Below are 19873 nucleotides of genomic sequence, written 5' to 3'. Positions count from 1 at the left end.
GAGTAACTTTTGCAACAAACATTTTAACAAACACAACAGAATTATTGTATTTCTGTAAGCAAAATATACATACACCCTCACCCGTAAAGCATGCTGTTGTTTCATAATATAATTAATATAACTTTTTCATGTGTATGTGAGTTACAGGGCTTCTAGAATTTTTTTTTAATTTACTAGTCATGGGATCAGTAATTTCAGAAATTTACCAGCCATGATTAAAAATCCACTAGCCCTACTTTACTTCAAGTAAATAAAGTTTTACTAATTAATAGTAATAATCAGATATGATAACAGGGAGATGGAGCTCAAACACACACTAAGACTGGTGGGGTATATTCATATTTAAAAAATAAGACAAAAATGCAGCATTTAACAACTTTTTTCACTAGCCGTTGGGCATGGTAATATTAGTTATTTACCAGCGCAACATTGAATATCACTAGCCATGGGAGTGGGACTACCATAATCTAGAAACCCTGGAGTTAAATTGTCATAAACTAAAAAAAAAAGAAAAAAGTTTATTTTGTTTAATGACACCACTAGAGCACATTGATTGATTAATTAATCATAGGCTATTGAATGTCAAACATGGTAATTCTGACTCATAGTCATCAGAGGAAACCTGCTACATTTTTTTCTAACGTAGCAAGAGATCTTTTATATGCACCATCCCACAGACAGGATAGCACATACCATGGCCTTTGATATGCCAGTCATGGTGCACTGGTTAGAATGAGAAAAAACCCAGTTGAATGGATCGACCAAGGTAGTTCGATCCTGTGACACAAACACCTCAAGCGAACAATCAACTGACTGAGCTAAATCCCTCCTCCTGTCATAAACTAATTCCTGAGATTTATTTCAGGTCTCACGCTAGGCTACCCATTTTCAAATTGGCGAATTGTTAATTTCTATACAAAGTAGCTAGAACATTAGTATTTGCCTAATCAAACTTTGTTTTAATAATATTTCCAATAAATACTAATATATAGATCTGCAAATTGGCAAAAATATATTTTCTAATATTTTCACTAACAAATGATGTAAACTTTACCAAATATATAATTATATCTATTTTAATTTAAATACCTTCAATAGTTTATGAGGGGCGGGACTTGGCTCAGTCACTTGAGCCGTTTGCGTCGCAGGATCGAACCACTTCAGTGAATGCATTCAAGTGATTCAAATTTTTCTTGTTCCAACCAGTGACCACAACTGGACAAAGGCCATGGTATGTGCTTTCCTGTCTGTGGGAATGGCATATAAAAGATCCTTGTTGCATTAAGAAACTTAGCGGGTTTCCTCTGATGACTACGTGTCAGAATGACCAAATGTTTGATATCCAATGGCCGATAGTGATGTCGTTAAACAAAACAAACCTTTTCAATAGTTCATCGGACGTTATAGGCCTCGACAACCAGTGCTAGCGGATTACATTTTTGGAACATGGATATATATATATATTAGATTTCTTGTAAATGAATGATCATAATGGTAAAATTGTTTGGTTAAGATATATAAGATGCAGTCATACCTTTAATGAATATAATATAAACAAACTTCAAGAAAGATTCGTATGTTAAAACATATAAGGACTATATATTTTTGGCAAGTACATGTATATATGAAGACAGTTTTGCCAGAAAGTATTACAGTCAGGTAACTTCAATAACCAGACAGCTGACATAAAAAACAAAACAAATTAAAATGAAGTTTATTTCCAATTTACAGTCTTTCAAAATCATAGAAAAAAAGGTATTAACAAATAACCCTTGTTTGTGAGTCGATGGCTTAGCCAGTATTTTATGGGATGAGGGGTGGGGAAACATCTACATTCTACGAGTCGTGTTTTGGGTTGACGTGCAAATATAAGAAGATATGTGGGAATTAGGTGTAATTGGAGATAGGGGTGGCTCCATGCCCCCTTCTGGTTAACCCAGTGTTATGAGTCAGTGGGTTAAGTTCAATCTTAATTTCTTTGCTTCGTTTAACATAATTTTTAGGATGTATGTGAATGTGACCTATTAAAAAGCATGACTCTTTATAATAAGTATATCTTTAAAAAACAACAACACACAAACTATAGATGCAAGCTTGTAGAAACTGGGGTGGGGTGGGGGATCTATCCCACTTTGTTTTGTCCTACTGCATATAAATAAAACAAACATGAGTGATCACTCACCTCTTCTGGTAAATACTGATTGTTTGCACATTACCAGAAAAAAAAAATATATATAATATTATATTGTTGGGAAATAATGGGTCAAACTCTTGCCCAGTGGTTTATGTTCTGTATATATGTAGTTTGTAATTTTCAGGCTTTTTGTTTTCAAAATCTGTATGAACATAGCAACATGGAATGGCCAGTGATTATTATGACCCGTTGTACATTCTCGTCTCAGTATTATTGTTTGTGTTGCTTCCCTGACCATCTCTAATTTTGACCTGCCACCTATACAAATGTAATCCTTCTTTTTTTTTTTAAATCTTTTAAATCATAACAAAAAGATTGGAACCAATCATTTTGGTGTTGTGTTGATCAATTTATATGTACCAAATCAGGGTTTCTGTCAGAGGGTGAAACAAGAATCATGCAGGGGTGGGAATTCTCCTCGAATCTGCAGTTTTCCTCTCATGGAACATTGCGTTTCCTCGCATTTTAATCATCCTTGCCCCCGGACCCCTCTAGATTTCCTCTTTTCTCCTCACCATAACCCAATATTTTGCAGATTTGATTTTTGTTTAAATTAACCTTCGGACAAAATTAATGACTCTTTATCATTACTGTATGATTTTCCTTACCCTAAACCTAACCCATTTTCTTTCAGGGGGAGGCCACCATAGCCCCTGTTGACTGTGGTTGCATTCGATTCCATAGTGCCATACTTAAATATTTCTTTCTGGCAAAAACACTGCATATGAAATCACTTTCCAAAATGAATTTTTTTTTTACCTACCTACCTACCTACCTACCTACCTACCTACCTACCTACCTACCTACCTACCTACCTACCTACCTACCCAGGGTTTCTGCCAGAGGGTAAAATGGGTATGGTGCCATATCCAAAATATTTGCAGATTTGTTTTTTTTGTTAAATTAAGCTTTTGACAAAATTAATTACTCTTATCATTTTTTTAACCCTAACCCTAAACTTAATACATTTTCTTTCTGGGGCCCCCCCCCCCCCCCCCCACACACACACACACTCCTGTTGACTGTGGTTGCATACAGTTCCATAAGGCCATACTCCAAAACTTTCTTTCTGGCAGAAACACTGCTACCTACCTACATGCACCTTCTTTTTCTCAGCATGTAAATTAGGAACCAAGTAACTTTTTTGTGATATTCCATTAGCGATTATAATTGAAAATTGATCGGTTTGATATACCAAAGTGATGATCGATCATCAAATATTGACTAATTTTACCTTCAGTTTACATGATGGAATTGAAGTACTTGGGGTTGGTGTTTGTTTTCACGTGACATGTGTGCATTAAGATTGGGTTTTTTTAAAAGTTACTTGAAGTAAAATTAGTGTTTGTATGGTCTGTCCCCATGACGACAACATGGTTCTTATAATTCAAATCGTCATGTTCATGTAATTGTAACCAGTTGTATTTAATCATAAATTGGGGAGGGATGCAGCCCAGTGGCAAAGCGCTCGCGTGATTCACGGTCGGTTTTAGGATCCATCCCCTCCAGTGGGCTATTTCTTGTTCCAGCCAGTGCTCCACAACTGGTGGAACAAAGTAAAGTTTGTTTTATTTAACGACACCACTAGAGCACATTTATTCTTTTATCTTATCATCAGCTATTGGACGTCAAACATATGGTCATTCTGACACTGTCGCCACATAGGCTACTCTTTTACGACAGGCAGCAAGGGATGTTTTATTTGCGCTTCCCACAGGCAGGATAGCACAAACCATGGCCTTTGTTGAACCAGTTATGGATCACTGGTCAGTGCAAGTGGTTTACACCTACCCATTGCGCCTTGTGGAGCACCCACTCACGGTTTGGAGTCGATATCTAGATTAAAAATCCCATGCCTTGACTGGGATCCGAACCCAGTACCTACCAGCCTGTAGACCGATGGCCGAACCATGACGCCACTGAGGCCGGTTGGTGTAACAAAGGCTGTGGTATGTACTATCCTGTCTGTTGGATGGTGCATATAAAAGATCCCTTGCTGCTAATCGAAAAGAGTAGCCCATGAAGTGGCAACAGCGGGTTTCCTCTCTCTATATCTGTGTGGTCCTTAACCATATGTCTGACACCATGTAACCATAAATAAAATGTGTTGAGTGCATCGTTAAATAAAACATTTCCTTCCTTCCTTAAGCGTAAGTTGAAGAGTTGACATAAACTGCTTATTATTGATGATAAAATGTCAATCGATTCCTAACACTATAATATCCTATACCTTTCTCACAGTACTACATATATGTATATATTGTGTAGACAGTTACAAAAATATGGGCCATGTATATATATGTCTTAGCTTTTGTTTATTATCTTCTCGCTCCATCCACTGCACCAAAACTGATATATCAAAGGCTGTGGTATGTGCTCTCCTGTCTGTGGGATAGTGCATATAAAAGATTCCTTGCTACTAATGGAAAAATTTAGCAGGTTTCCTCTCTAAGACTATATGTCAAAATTAGCCAATGTTTGACATCCAATAGCCGATGATTAATAAATCAGTGTGCTCTAGTGGTGTCGTTAAGCAAAGCAAAAACAAACGTTTTAACAGATGTGCTACCAGGATTGGAAGTTTAACATGGCAAAGACAGCAAGTGCTGTGGTTTCCCTCATTAGTTACTAATCAGACACTCATTTTACCTTTAAAGATCATTCTGAGAGTACTGCCAAAGCACTGGCTAGAACAAGAAATATACTACTCAAAAGAATTTAAGGGTCAGACGATATTTTCGACATTATTTTCTGAATGTCAATTATATTAGCTAGACCATAATGTCACGCATGGTATTGTTCCATTTTGACGAAAGTGGGTCTAAGCAACCCATAAATGAATTAAAATCCACTGTCATTGACACTGTCGACTAGTTCTAATGGCGAAAACATGCTTACATTTGCACGTAAATTAGGGCGAAAGCGAAAGTTCTGCTAAGTGCCCATAACTTGCTTTTTCACAAAGCGCTTCATTTGCACGCTTTGCACGTGTATTCCATGTTCCTAATGCTGAATTTCCGTATAATTGGAGCTTGCGTTCGTGTACGGTGCACACTCCAAATTCGACAATGGTACGACTTCAACTGACTATCGAAGATCAAGGAAGGGCTATTGCTTGGCTTCAGGATGGCAATACGCAAAGAAATGTTGCTCTGAGACTTGGTGTCAGTCAGAGTGTCGTTGGCCGACTGTGGCAACAGTACCAAGCAACGAATTCTGTTCGAAATCGTCCACGTTCGGGAAGACCCCGAAGCACTACAAATAGAGAGGACCGCTACATCACCAATATGGCTCTACGTCAATGCACAACCACTGCACGCCGATTACGTGACAATCTGCGGACTGCGACTGGAACTCGAGTGTCTGATCAAACCATACGGAATCGTCTGAGAGCCAATAATCTACGCTGCCGTCGCCAGGCTGTTCGACCACCATTCCTACCACGTCACAGAACGGCCAGATGTCACTGGTGCACACTTCATCTGCGGTGGCAACGTGCTCAGTGGGGTCGAGTGATGTCCACTGATGAGTCCAGGTTTAGTCTCCAGTTCAACGACGGTCGGGTTCGTGTCTACAGACGTCCTGGGGAGCGCTTCGCTGACGTTAACGTTAGACAACATCACCGGTTCGGTGGTGGCAGCGTCATGGTGTGGGGCGGCATCTCTATCCACCACAGGACCCCCCTCTATGTGGTGGATGGCAATCTGAATGGAATCCGCTATCTGAATGAGATTATCCGGCCGTTGGTTCTCCCAGGCCTTCAGCAGATTGGCGGCGGGGCAGTTCTGCAGGATGACAATGCCAGACCCCACCGCGCCAGGGTGGTAACGGACTTTCTCAGACAACAAGGTATCGCCAGGATGGATTGGCCAGCATATTCGCCTGACTTGGCCCCAATAGAGAACGCCTGGGATGAATTAGGCAGGAGAGTTCGGGATAACTATGCCCCTCCGGCCAACCTTCATGATCTGGATCAACTTCTTATGGCAGAGTGGCAGGCCATTCCCCAAGAGTTCTTCAGACGTCTGATCAACAGCATGAGGCAACGATGTGTCGAGTGTATTCGCGCCAGGGGTGGATTCACACACTATTAAACGAATGTTCTAATGTGTAAAATCTATGTTTGACAACCTTCAACTTTGACAGCATGTCATGTGACTTTCTTGTATACAGTGACGTTTATTTGTGTTTTTTTGTAAATATGGAACAATAAATAAAAAAATGTAGTTTACATCATCAATCTAATACACTCTGAAACTTATTTGGTTATAAATTTTTGACCCTTAAATTCTTTTGAGTAGTATATATATGAAAATTACCAAATGTTTGACATCCAATAGCCGATGATTTATAAATCAATGGTATCATTAAACAAAAAGAAACTTTAACTTTGTAGCTAGCAAGAAATGTGTAGCATTTTTATGTCTAACCTGCTGTATCATGTACTGGTATGTTCTACACCTTTAAAAAAACAAACTTTAACTTTGTAGCTAGCAAGAAATGTGTAGCATGGTTATGTCTAACCTGCTGTATCATGTACTGGTATGTTCTACACCTTTACAAAAACAAACTTTAACTTTGTAGCTAGCAAGAAATGTGTAGCATTTTTATGTCTAACCTGCTGTATCATGTACTGGTATGTTCTACACCTTTACAAAAACAAACTTTAACTTTGTAGCTAGCCAGAAATGTGTAGCATTTTTATGTCTAACCTGCTGTATCATGTACTGGTATGTTCTACACCTTTAAAAAAAAAAACTTTAACTTTGTAGCTAGCAAGAAATGTGTAGCATGTTTATGTCTAACCTGCTGTATCATGTACTGGTATGTTCTACACCTTTACAAAAAAAAACTTTAACTTTGTAGCTAGCAAGAAATGTGTAGCATTTTTATGTCTAACCTGCTGTATCATGTACTGGTATGTTCTACACCTTTAAAAAAAAAAACTTTAACTTTGTAGCTAGCAAGAAATGTGTAGCATTTTTATGTCTAACCTGCTGTATCATGTACTGGTATGTTCTACACCTTTACAAAAAAAAACTTTAACTTTGTAGCTAGCAAGAAATGTGTAGCATTTTTATGTCTAACCTGCTGTATCATGTACTGGTATGTTCTACACCTTTAAAAAAACAAACTTTAACTTTGTAGCTAGCAAGAAATGTGTAGCATTTTTATGTCTAACCTGCTGTATCATGTACTGGTATGTTCTACAAAAAAACCCTTTAACTTTGTAGCTAGCAAGAAATGTGTAGCATTTTTATGTTTAACCTGCTGTATCATGTACTGGTATGTTCTACACCTTTACAAAAACAAACTAATTCCAACAGACACTCGCATCCCCTCCCCCAGCAACCCCAATCTTCCAGAAATCCCCGCCCCTGTTTTTACTGTTTCCTGAAACAGCCTTATAGATTCTGTACATTTATAACTACAGTAGGGAGAAATTTTCTGCATATCTTAATGAGGGTGGTCGGATGGGGACTCCAGCCCACCCCCATAAAAAGATCTACCAGAAACCCCGACCACATGTGCTGTTTTCAAATACCGTAGAAATTCTGTTTATATCTAGGGACAGATATATGTGTGGCACATCTTGTGTGGCACATCTTGGTGCAGGGGCGGGATGTAGCCCAGTGGTAAAGCGCTCGCTTGATGCACGGTCAGTCTGGGATCGATCTAGGGTCTAGGAATCATCCCCTTTTTTTCATTCCAGCCAGTTCACTGTGACTGGCTAATGGTTTCTGCCAGAGAGTAAAATGGGTATGACGCCATACCCAAATATTTTTGCAGATTGTTTTTTTTAAGTTAACCTTTTGACAAAATTAATATTCTTATCTTACTGTATGATTTTCTTAACCCTGACCCTAAACTTAATCAATTTTCTTTCTGGGAGAGGCTGCCAATACCCTGTGGTTGACTGTGGTTGCATTCAGTTCCATAGCACCATACCCAAAAATTTCTTTCTGGCAGAAACACTGCACAGGTATATTAACGGCCCTAAAGATTCTGTAAATTTTTAACGGACATTTTCTTTAGCACATCTTATCATATCATATGGGCGTGGGTGGGAAACTCCAGCCCACCCCCATAAAATGTTTTTACTAGAAACCTCCACCTCTTGTGCTGTTTTCTCCACTAGATATTGTGTTTGTACATCTACTTTCTGTAACTGTTGGGAAAGAGGGAGATTTTTGTCCACTCCTATAAAAAAAAAATCCACCAAGCACCCCCCTTTCCCAAAAAAATTAAAAATAAATAAATAATCTACAAGAAGCTCCATACCAGCCTCGGTGGTGTCATGGTTAAACCATCGGACATAAAGCTGGTAAGTGCTGGGTTCGCAGCCCTGTACCGGCTCTCATCCAGAGCGAGTATTTAACAACTGACCACTATACCGAGTTCTCTTTCACTAACAGCTAACCACTAACCCTGACTCCTGGACAGACACCCTAGAGATAGCTGATGTGTGTACATCCAGGACAGCATGCTTGAACCGTAACTGGATATAAGCATGAAAAAAAGTATTTTAAAAAATCCCCAGAAATACCTACCCCATATACTGTTGTTTTGTTTTTCGAACAGCCTTAGCACTTCTCTTTGTAACTAGGTAGAAATGTGCAGCACATCTTGTGTGTGTGTACATGTATACATCCTGCAGGTGTGGGGGGAGGGAGGGGGGATTCATGCCCACCTGGTCTAGGTAAACATTTTACAGTAAGCACTCGGTTGGCTCAAAATATACACTTGAGGATGGGTGTTTTATAAAATATATACAGGCTGCCTCTCCGCGGCTGTTTATTTAGAACCCACTTGGGCTGGCTGGCTCAATTCAAGCTATATGGTCTTTCCATTTGCTTTACAATAGAGCTACATTTGTGTGCGATTCCGTCGGACCTATTTTTCTGAGGTAACAATGGTTGATTAAAATTGTATATTGTTATATATATATATATGTATATGTTATATATTGTATATATTATATACTGTTAGAGTATATTGTATACTGTTGCAGTATATTGTATACTATTTGAGTATATTGTATACTGTTAACGTGTATTGTATACTGTTATAGTATATTGTATACTGTTATAGTATATTGTATACTGTTAGAGTATTGTTTACTGTTTGAATATACTGTTAGTGTATTGTATACTGTTAGAGTACTGTATACTGTTAGAGTGTACTGTATACTGCTAGAGTAGTGTATACTGTTAGAGTATTGTATACTGTTAGAGTGTATTGTATACTGTTAGAGTGTCTTGTATACTGGTAGAGTGTCTTGTATACTGGTAGAGTGTATACTGGTAGAGTGTATTGTATACTGTTAGAGTGTATTGTATACTGTTAGAGTGTATTGTATACTGGTAGAGTATATTGTATACTGTGTGATAAGTGCTAGAGCATGATTATCAGAAAGTGCACTAGATTTGTCTAAAGTGGGAAACGATCTTACTCAGTTGGTAGAACACAACTAGCCTGAGGTGCTTAGGTCAAAGGATCGAATCTTCTCGGTGGACCCATTTATATGATTGTTTCCCCCCCCCCACCCCCCCCCCCCCCAGCAGGGCAGAAGGGTTTCTGCCAGAGGGTAAAATGGGTATGGCGCCATATCCAAAACGTTTTGCAGATTATTTTTTTTTTTAAGTTAACCTTTTGACAAAATTAATTACTCTTTATCAGTACTGTATGATTTTTCTTAACCCTAACCCTAAACTTAACTTATTTTCTTTCTGGGGGAGGCCCCCCATACCCCCTTGTTGACCATGGTTGCATTCAATTCCATGGCGTCATACCCCAAAATTTCTTTCTGGTAGAAACACTGCCCAGTTTGAACTAGTAGTCCACGATTGTATCAGAAGAAAATTCAAAGTGTATTACAAGCTTTCTTCTTGTAGTGTGCAGTGGATTTCTATTCTCTGTCTCTCTCTCTCTCTCTCTCTCTCTCTCTCTCTCTCTCTCTCTCTCTCTCTCTCTCTCTCTCTCTCTCTCTCTCTCTCTCTCTCTCTCTCTCTCTGTCTGTCTCTTAGGCACCAGATATGTGTAGCCACAGTTAAAATGTGCTGAGGTGTCTTTAAACAGACATTCCTTTCCTCTCACACTCTCGACCAAGCTGTATATGTAGTTTAAAATGTGTTGAGGTGTCATTAAACAGACATTCCTTTCCTCTCTCTCTCGACCAAGCTGTACATGTAGTTTAAAATGTGCTGAGGTGTTTTTAAACAGACATTCCTTTCCTCTCACTCTCGACCAAGCTGTACATATAGTTTAAAATGTGCTGAGGTGTTTTTAAATAGACATTCCTTTCCTCTCTCACTCTCGACCAAGCTGTACATGTAGTTTAAAATGTGCTGAGGTGTCTTTAAACAGACATTCCTTTCCTCTCTCACTCTCGACCAAGCTGTACATGTAGTTTAAAATGTGCTGAGGTGTCTTTAAACAGACATTCCTTTCCTCTCTCACTCTCGACCAAGCTGTACATGTAGTTTAAAATGTGCTGAGGTGTCTTTAAACAGACATTCCTTTCCTTTTATCTCTGTCAAATTTAGAAATTTCCTTATATTATCACCAAATAGCCCTATTTTATAATGTGCTGAGGTGTCATTAAACAAACATTCCTTTCCTTTAATCTCTGTCAAATTTAGAAATTTCCTTATATTATCACCAAATGCCCTATTTTATAATGTGCTGAGGTGTCTTTAAACAGACATTCCTTTCCTTTTATCTCTGTCAAATTTAGAAATTTCCTTATATTATCACCAAATAGCCCTATTTTATAATGTGCTGAGGTGTCATTAAACAAACATTCCTTTCCTTTCATCTCTGTCAAATTTAGAAATTTCCTTATATTATCACCAAATAGCCCTATTTTATAATGTGCTGAGGTGTCATTAAACAAACATTCCTTTCCTTTAATCTCTGTCAAATTTAGAAATTTCCTTATATTATCACCAAATAGCCCTATTTTATAATGTGCTGAGGTGTCATTAAACAAACATTCCTTTCCTTTAATCTCTGTCAAATTTAGAAATTTCCTTATATTATCACCAAATAGCCCTATTTTATAATGTGCTGAGGTGTCATTAAACAAACATTCCTTTCCTTTCATCTCTGTCAAATTTAGAAATTTCCTTATATTATCACCAAATAGCCCTATTTTATAATGTGCTGAGGTGTCATTAAACAAACATTCCTTTCCTTTCATCTCTGTCAAATTTAGAAATTTCCTTATATTATCACCAAATAGCCCTATTTTATAATGTGCTGAGGTGTCATTAAACAAACATTCCTTTCCTTTTATCTCTGTCAAATTTAGAAATTTCCTTATATTATCACCAAATAGCCCTATTTTATAATGTGCTGAGGTGTCATTAAACAAACATTCCTTTCCTTTCATCTCTGTCAAATTTAGAAATTTCCTTATATTATCACCAAATAGCCCTATTTTATAATGTGCTGAGGTGTCATTAAACAAACATTCCTTTCCTTTCATCTCTGTCAAATTTAGAAATTTCCTTATATTATCACCAAATAGCCCTATTTTATAATGTGCTGAGGTGTTCCTTTCCTTTGTTTCAGGTCCTCTCTACCCAATTCCCCTCCCTTGCCTCTTCTGTTTTTTAAATACTTTGTATAACATTGTACGTTGTGCCAGCCGGTGCTTCACAACTGGTATAACAAAGGCCGTGGTATGTACTGTCCTGTGTGGGAAGATGCATATAAAAGATCCCTTGCTGCTAATCGAAAAGACAGTGGTGACAGCGGGTTTCCTCTCTCAATGTCTTCGGGGTCCTTAACCATACATGTATGTCTGATGCCATATAACTGTAAATAAAATGTGTTGAGTACATTGTTAAATAAAACATTTATCCTTTCATTTATATTGTACGTTGTGAACTTTCATTAAAGAAAAGATTAAAAACATCTTAGAAGCATGTTTTGGTGATTATCAATTTAATTGTCCTGGCTCATTATTTGTACAAAATACGACAATGTAGGATGCCTGGAACCAACAGTCGACTTGAACTTCATTTGTCTTGCTTTTTATCTTTGTGTTATTATGCGACACTTTGTCAGAACGGAATTCATCTTTTTCCTTCCAGTGCATGCATGCAGACTTCTAGGAGCCATTTTGCTTGCAAGCATGTAGGAGTGTGTCAAAGGAAAATAGTGCTTTATGGCAGAAAGTCTTTAAAAAAAAAAAAAATGAAAGCTGATTGCAGATTTATTGAATTTTTGTAATTATGGCTGTACCGCTAGTCTGTGAAATAGTTTTTGTTGGATATATGTATTTCTGATTGGTCAGCATAGTTTTAGTGAAGAACAAAAATGGTTCAGTTTTTAGGGGTACAGTTTTCCATTTGAAAAAAAAAAAAATGATTCAACGGTTAAAGTGGATGAGAAATCTAAAAAGTTAAATGGGTCAAAACTAGACAGTCACGTCGGGTGATGTGTGCATGTCCACAGTTTTAGACTACTGGGTATTAGAGAGGAAACCCACTACATGTTTTCCCATTAGTAACTAGGGATCTTTTATATACACCCATCCCACAGACAGGATATACCAGTCGTTGTGCACTGGCCGGAACAAGAAATTAGCACAAAATATTCCTGGAATTTGGGCTAGTGATTTACATCGGTGGGGTAATCAAAATCATAATCCTATTAGCCTTTTTGCAAGTGTTTTTTTTTTTCTTTTCTTTTTTTTTTACTTTTTTTTTAAAAGAAAATTTTACAGATATTGCTGTATATGTAGGTGTATGCAGAACTGAGCAAGCACTTTTAAAATATTGTTCTGTATTTATACAGAACTGGGCAGGTAGTCTTAAAATATTGTTAAAATATTATGCATGATTGAGCAGGCAATCTTAAAATATTTTTCAAATATATACAGAACTGGTCAGGTAATGTTAACATATTATTCAAATATTATGCATAATTTGGCAGGTAATCTTAAAATATTTTTCCAATATCTGCGGAACTGGGTAGCCAATCATAAAATACATGTGTATTGTTCCAATATTTGCAGAACTGCATCAGCAATCTTAAAATATTGTACAAATATTATAAAGAACTGGGTAGCCAATCTTAAAATACAAGTGTATCATTCCAATATCTGCATAACTGCATCTGGGCAATCTTAAAATATTGTTCAAATATTATGCATAATTGGGCAGGCAATCTTAAAATACTCTTCCAATATCTGCATAATTGGGCAGGCAATCTTAAAATATTGTTTCAATATCTGCAGAACTGGGCAGGCAATCTTAAAATATTGTTCCAATATCTGCAGAACTGGGCAGGCAATCTTAAAATATTGTTCCAATATCTGCTGTTCTGGGCAGGCAATCTTAAAATATTGTTCAAATAATATAAAGAACTGGGTAGCCAATCTTAAAATGCATGCGTATTGTTCCAGTATCTGCAGAACTGCATCTAGGCAATCTTAGTAAAATTGTTTGACAGTTCCACTGACACTACCATTGTCCAGTTACTTTCACGAAGATTTGAAAAAGAAGAAAAAAGAAAAAGAGAAAGAGAAAACAGCTCCCAACAAGCACAAGTCAATATCCCTCCCCGGGTATTCTGTGTGAGTGTGTAAATCGGCCACCCTGTCATGAATAGTGCTCACTGGAGTATGAATGTAATTGTCACGCCGTCAATACCAGCCTTTCTTTCGGCGACCATGGTGAATTTGCGACCGCTGAAAGAACGGGCTTAAGAATACGAGTCTAAGACCGACTTGTATGTGAGAGTGTGTGTGTTTGTGTTTGTGTGTGTGTATGCACAGACTTGTGTCATTGTTGTTTTCAGTTTTTATTACAGCAGGGGGGGGTGTGATATTTACTGGCTACCAATGAAAATCGGCATATGGCCAATACCGAACGGCAACAGGCTGCGTGAATGAGGTGGGTGTCACCCACGGTATTCCCAATAAGATGCCTGTTTGCTTTTTGTGTGCAGGGTTTGATTCACAGCGACTGCACTTTCTTACGGCTGATTACATGCAGTATATGGATGAGGAACGCACGTCGGTTCCCCTGCTATTGTGACGTTATGTATATAACAGTGCTTTGAAACAATCGGAGAAAAGACACCAAAGAAGATAGAGAGTGTATGTGTACGTGTATGTGTCTGTGTTTATTTCCTGGATACGGTGTCTTGAGTGCATTTGTGCGGACTCGGTGCGAGACTTTTGAAGCTCGATCAAGCGTGACATTGATATATTAATTAACTGTGAATGTACTTGTGGAATTGTTACTATAGCATGCATGTACATGCTATGTACTGGTTATACGTATATGTACAGGTCTGTATAATGTTATACTTTTTACATACTTAGTATATAATCTGTTCATATATACATTTTACATGTGTGCATACATACATGTTGAATATATATATTTGTGTAAAGTTATGTGATGTCATGGACTTGTGTGTGACTGGTTAAAATTCCATATACATACATTGGTTGTGTACCTACTGTTTATTGTATGCAGAGCTTCTAGATTATGGTAGCCCTACTCTCATGGCTAGTGATATTCAATGTTGTGCTAGTAAATAACTACCATTACCATGTCAAAATGGTAGTGAAAATATTTTGGTCAAATGTTGCAGTTACGTCTATTTTGTAAATTGAATATCCTGACCCCACCCCAATCCCCCAGTGTTAGTGTTTTTAAGTTGTATCTCCCTCTTTAGGTGACATATCTGATTATTATTATTATTTAGTAAAATTGTATTAACTATTAAGTAGGGCTAGTGAATTTTTAATCGTGGCTAGTAAATATTTTAAATGACTGATCTCACGGCTAGTGGATTTTATGAAAATTCTAGAAACCCTGTTATCTGGGTGTGAAAAATTATGCATTTCATGTGTTTGTGCATCTGGTTAAGTTTTTGTAATATTCTGAAGTTTACATTTGTGTGAAGCAAACTAAATAGGCATGGTTTGAAAAATCAACCAGCCCTCAGCAGGGCCAGCTCGGGCACTTGCCAAATTCGCCAGTTGCCAATTTCAAAAACAATTGGTGAATTTTATTTTAATTTGGCGAAATAATTTCATGTAATAATTGATATTTTAATACAAAATAACTGGGTTTCTGCTAGTTTTGAAGTTTAACAGATAATTTGGCGAAATAATTTCATGTAATAATTGATATTTTAATACAAAATAACTGGGTTTCTGCTAGTTTTGAAGTTTAACAGATAATTTGGCCAAATGTTCTGCTGGCCCAGAGCTAGCCCTGCCCCAGTCCTAGAGCTAGCCCTGCCCCAGTCCCAGCTAGTGAATCTTTGGTCTGGGCAAGTGGAAATTAACTAGTGTATTACTTTAATACATAGGGCACTAGTCAAAGCTTCTGTGAGGACTATAGTGACTTTCTCAAACATTTGTCGAACTCTGAAATAAGTAAAGAGCGTAAGTTTATGCAGATACCATTAAAAAAGATTTGGTTTGTAATATTATATCTCTTTATCGGAGTTGGATGGTAAACTTTTATTTTTTAATTGTAGAACTAAATGGAGAGACAAAATTTGTTTCAATTTTGTCAAATTAAATCAGTCTAAAATTGCCACCATTGGGTCATTTTTCATATGACTTGGTTTTGGTGTAGTGCAGGTATGAAATGGGGAAAAAAGACCCAGATGATTACAATGGCCTAATAAAACTGATTTTTAATACATCCATTTTCCATGTTCCATGCCAGTGTTGTGCCAAAATAAACACCTTTGGGAAATATCCTTTATGTGTAGAAAACAAAAAAAATTTTTTTCGTTAACGACACCACTAGAGCACATTGATTAATTAGTAATCATCGCCTATTGGATATTAAACATATGGTCATTTTGTCACAGTCAGAGAGGAAACCTGTTACATTTTTCCATTAGTAGCAAGGGATCTTTTATATGCACCATCCCAGACAGGATAGCACATACCACAGCTTTTGATATACCAGTCCAGGGTTTCTGCCAGAGGGTAAACTGTGTATGGCACCATACCCAAATATTTTTGCAGATTTTATTTTTTAAATTGACCTTTTGACAAAATTAATGACTCTTATCATTACTGTATGATTTTCTTAACCCAAACCCTAAACCTAAAACATTTTCTTTCTGGGGAATGCCCCCCATACCCCTTGTAGATGTGGTTTCATTCAGTACACACCTTGTAAATATTCAGTTTCATATGCCATACCCAAAAAGTTTCCTTCTGGCAGAAACACTGCAGTCGTAGTGTACTGGCTGTGACAAGAAATAGCCCAATCCATTACATGTTGGTTTCAACTGTTGAATGTTTGGAGTAAAGGAAAGGAATATTTGTGTAATGACACCTCAGCATTTTAAACTGGGTATTCAGTGTCTAACATGAGACCCTGTATAGGCGGGGCATAGCTCAGTGGTACAGCGCGCAGTCGGTCTGGGATCGATCCCCATCGGTGGGCCCATTGGGCTATTTCTCACCACAGCCAGTGCACCACGACCGGTATAACAAAGGCCGTGGTATGTGCTATTCTGCCTGTGGGATGGTGCATATAAAAGATCCCTTGCTGCCAATCGGAAAGAGTTGCCCATGAAGTGGCAACAGCAGGTTTCCTCTCAGTATCTGTGTGGTCCTTAACCATATGTCTGATGCCATATAACCATAATTAAAATGTGTTGAGTGTGTCGTTAAATAAATCATTTCTTTCTTTTTGATACCCTGTATGGTTGTTGCGACTGGTATATCAAACACCGTGATGTGTGCTGTCTTGTCTGTGGGGAAAGTGAATATAAAATATGTGTTGCTACTAATGGAAAAATATTCCCAGTTTTCCTCTAGTGAAATACCGGCCTCGGTGGCATCGTGGTTAGGCCATCGGTCTACAGGCTGGTAGGTACTGGGTTCGGATCCCAGTCGAGGCATGGGATTTTTAATCCAGATACCAACTCCAAACCCTGAGTGAGTGCTCCGCAAGGCTCAATGGGTAGGTGTAAACCACTTGCACCGACCAGTGATCCATAACTGGTTCAACAAAGGCCATTGTTTGTGCTATCCTGTCTGTGGGAAGCGCAAATAAAAGATCCCTTGCTGCCTGTCATAAAAGAGTAGCCTATGTGGCGACAGCGGGTTTCCTCTAAAAAACAGTGTCAGAATGACCATATGTTTGACGTTCAATAGCCGATGATAAGATAAAAAATCAATGTGCTCTAGTGGCGTCGTTAAATAAAACAAACTTTACTTTACTTTCCTCTAATGAAATGTGTATCAGAATGATTAACTGTTTGGGACCCAAATACCCATGATTAAATGATTAATTAATCAGTACAAGCTGTTGTATAACCCATTTATGAGTTCATTCAAAAACATTTCACGGTTCTCACTGAACAGAGTTTGGTCTTAGTCAGTTTTCAGATATGTAGTATTTACTTGAAAATTATTCAAAAGTGGCTAATTAAGAAAAGAAAAAAAAATATATATATATACATGTATATATATATATAATTTGCCAAAAGCTACATGTTATTAACAACAAGGATTGTGGTAAAATGTTTGAAATGTAACTAGGAGATGACAAAATTTCATTTTGGTAAGCAATTATACAGAGCTAAAACTATGGAAGCCACGTTATCTTATAAAAAAATGTTTCGTTTAACAACACCACTATAGCACACTGATCTATTAATCATCGGCTATTGGATGTCAAACATTTGGTAATTTTTGACATAGTATTAGATAGGAAACCCGCTTAATGTTTTTCTATTAGTAGCAAGGGATCTTTTATAATATGCACCATTCCACAGACAGGATAGCACATACCATGGCCTTTGATATACCAGTCAGGGTACACTGGCTGGAACAAGAAATAGTTCAATGGGCCCACTGACAGAGATCGATCCTAGGCCAACCACACATCAGTCGAGCACTTAACCACTTCCCAAAATGACATTGTTTGTTGGTCACATGAAATCGTTATGACATGTGTGTCATACTGGTTATATTTCCCTGTATCTCTTGAACAATGTGGATGCTGTATAATAAAGTTACTCACTGCCTCTGTGTCACGTGAAATTGTTATGACGTATGTCATACTGGTAATATTTCCCTGTATTTCTTGAACTACATGGATATAATAAAGTTACTCACTGCCTCTGTGTCACGTGAAATCGTTACGACACGTGTGTCATACTGGTTATATTTCCCTCTATATCTTGAACTATTCTGGATATAATAAAGTCCTATTGCTACCCTTATATTATAAAAATATCTTTTAAAAAATCTGTTTTATTAAAAATCTTCAACACTCTTATACATGATGCCTTTTTGACACACAACTTGAATACTTTGACATGTCACTGAGTGTGGCCCGTATTAAACCCTCAGAGAGTTGTATTAATCTGGGCTGGTCATGGCCGTGGGTTATTCTCTGTGTCTGGTGTAATTACAAACACTTCCCTATGTTACCCAGGTTCAAGTACCTGCCAAGCTCGGGGTAAGAGGCTCGACATTTCGGAAACTTTTGTTGGGGTTTTTTGCCCACCTCGTCGACTGCCGGGCAAACAAGGTAGCTTTTCGGAGCACTTCAAATACAATGTATTATCCCCGGTCACCATGGGAGACTGCTTGCCGTACTAGTACATATAGTGAATAGATTTAAAGTTATTCTGTTCAGGCCGTATGTAACTCTTTTTTTTCATAATAATTCAACCTGTTACAGTTTTAAGTCAGTATTTTAAAGGTAATTATATTTGCTATTTTTATAAAGAAAGAAAACCGAGATTGTCGTTAAAACAACTACAGTCAAATCAACTAATCACAAAACGTCATGTACATACATGTATAAAGTTTTGAGGATTTTTATGAATTGGACTTGATTTTTAAAGTTTTTTATTTCAACACTTTTCTTCGGGTTTTTTTTTAATTTATCTCACGAAATGTCTCAAGTTGATGTTTATTGTTTTTGCAGTGATGGCACCAACCAGCAGTATGGTGATCAACACGACCACACGACATGACAGTAAGTTTGTTTTATCTCTCTCTCTCTCTCTCTCTCTCTCTCTCTCTCTCTCTCTCTCTCTCTCTCTCTCTCTCTCTCTCTCTCTCTCTCTCTCTCTCATGCTTTCTCTCTCTCAATATCTCTATTTCTCTCTCTCTCTCTCTCTCTCTCTCTCTCTCTCTCTCTCTCTCTCTCAATATCTCTATTTCTCTCTCCCTCTCTCTTTCAATCTCTCTCTCTCTCTCTCTCTCTCTCTCTCTCTCTCTCTCTCTCTCTCTCTCTCTCTCTCTCTCTTTCTTTTTCTTTCCCTCTCTTTTCTACTTGTAACCCTGTCTTTCCTCACCTTCCCCACTTAAACGTAGCCTAGACCATTCACCAAGTATGTCACAAATCACACTTGGTGCATGAAACAAAAACTAAACACTGTATCAGCCTTTGTTTTCATTTGACGGCTAAGGTTACCCACACTACCTGACATTTCTCTGTATGTGTGGTGAGGCTGGAGAGGGGGATGAGGGACCATGGGGAGGGGGGGTTGTATTATCTGATGCTGCCTGCCCTAACCAGACAGGCTGCAGGGAGAGAGGGAAAGACTGTCGGTTAATTGGGGAGCCCAACACACACCACCAGATCCCAGATCATCAAACCATATTGCTTGATAGCTGGCACACTGGCAACTGGCATATCTGCGCTTCTCATTTTAATG

The 19873-nt window shown here is 37.8% G+C and overlaps 1 protein-coding gene across 2 annotated transcripts in view; it reads left to right on the top strand.

The window, feature by feature from the left end:
* Window positions 1–19873, top strand: part of LOC121387352 (activin receptor type-1-like) — a 53937-nt gene that overhangs the window by 395 nt on the left and 33669 nt on the right. The window contains exons 1-2 of one of the 2 annotated variants that reach the window (XM_041518400.1): window positions 14370–14501; window positions 19138–19188. In XM_041518400.1, the coding sequence (XP_041374334.1) occupies window positions 19140–19188 (49 nt within the window). In that variant the 5' untranslated portion in view covers window positions 14370–14501; window positions 19138–19139. Of the gene's footprint in view, window positions 1–14369; window positions 14502–19137; window positions 19189–19873 lie in introns of those variants that run through there. The other variant, XM_041518398.1, reaches the window with a different exon arrangement.

Source organism: Gigantopelta aegis, chromosome 13 (genome assembly GCF_016097555.1).
Source record: "Gigantopelta aegis isolate Gae_Host chromosome 13, Gae_host_genome, whole genome shotgun sequence".
Taxonomy (NCBI): Eukaryota; Metazoa; Mollusca; class Gastropoda; order Neomphalida; family Peltospiridae; genus Gigantopelta; species Gigantopelta aegis.
The sequence above is the reverse complement of the archived record's forward strand: the minus strand, read 5'-3'. Positions and strand labels throughout refer to the sequence as shown.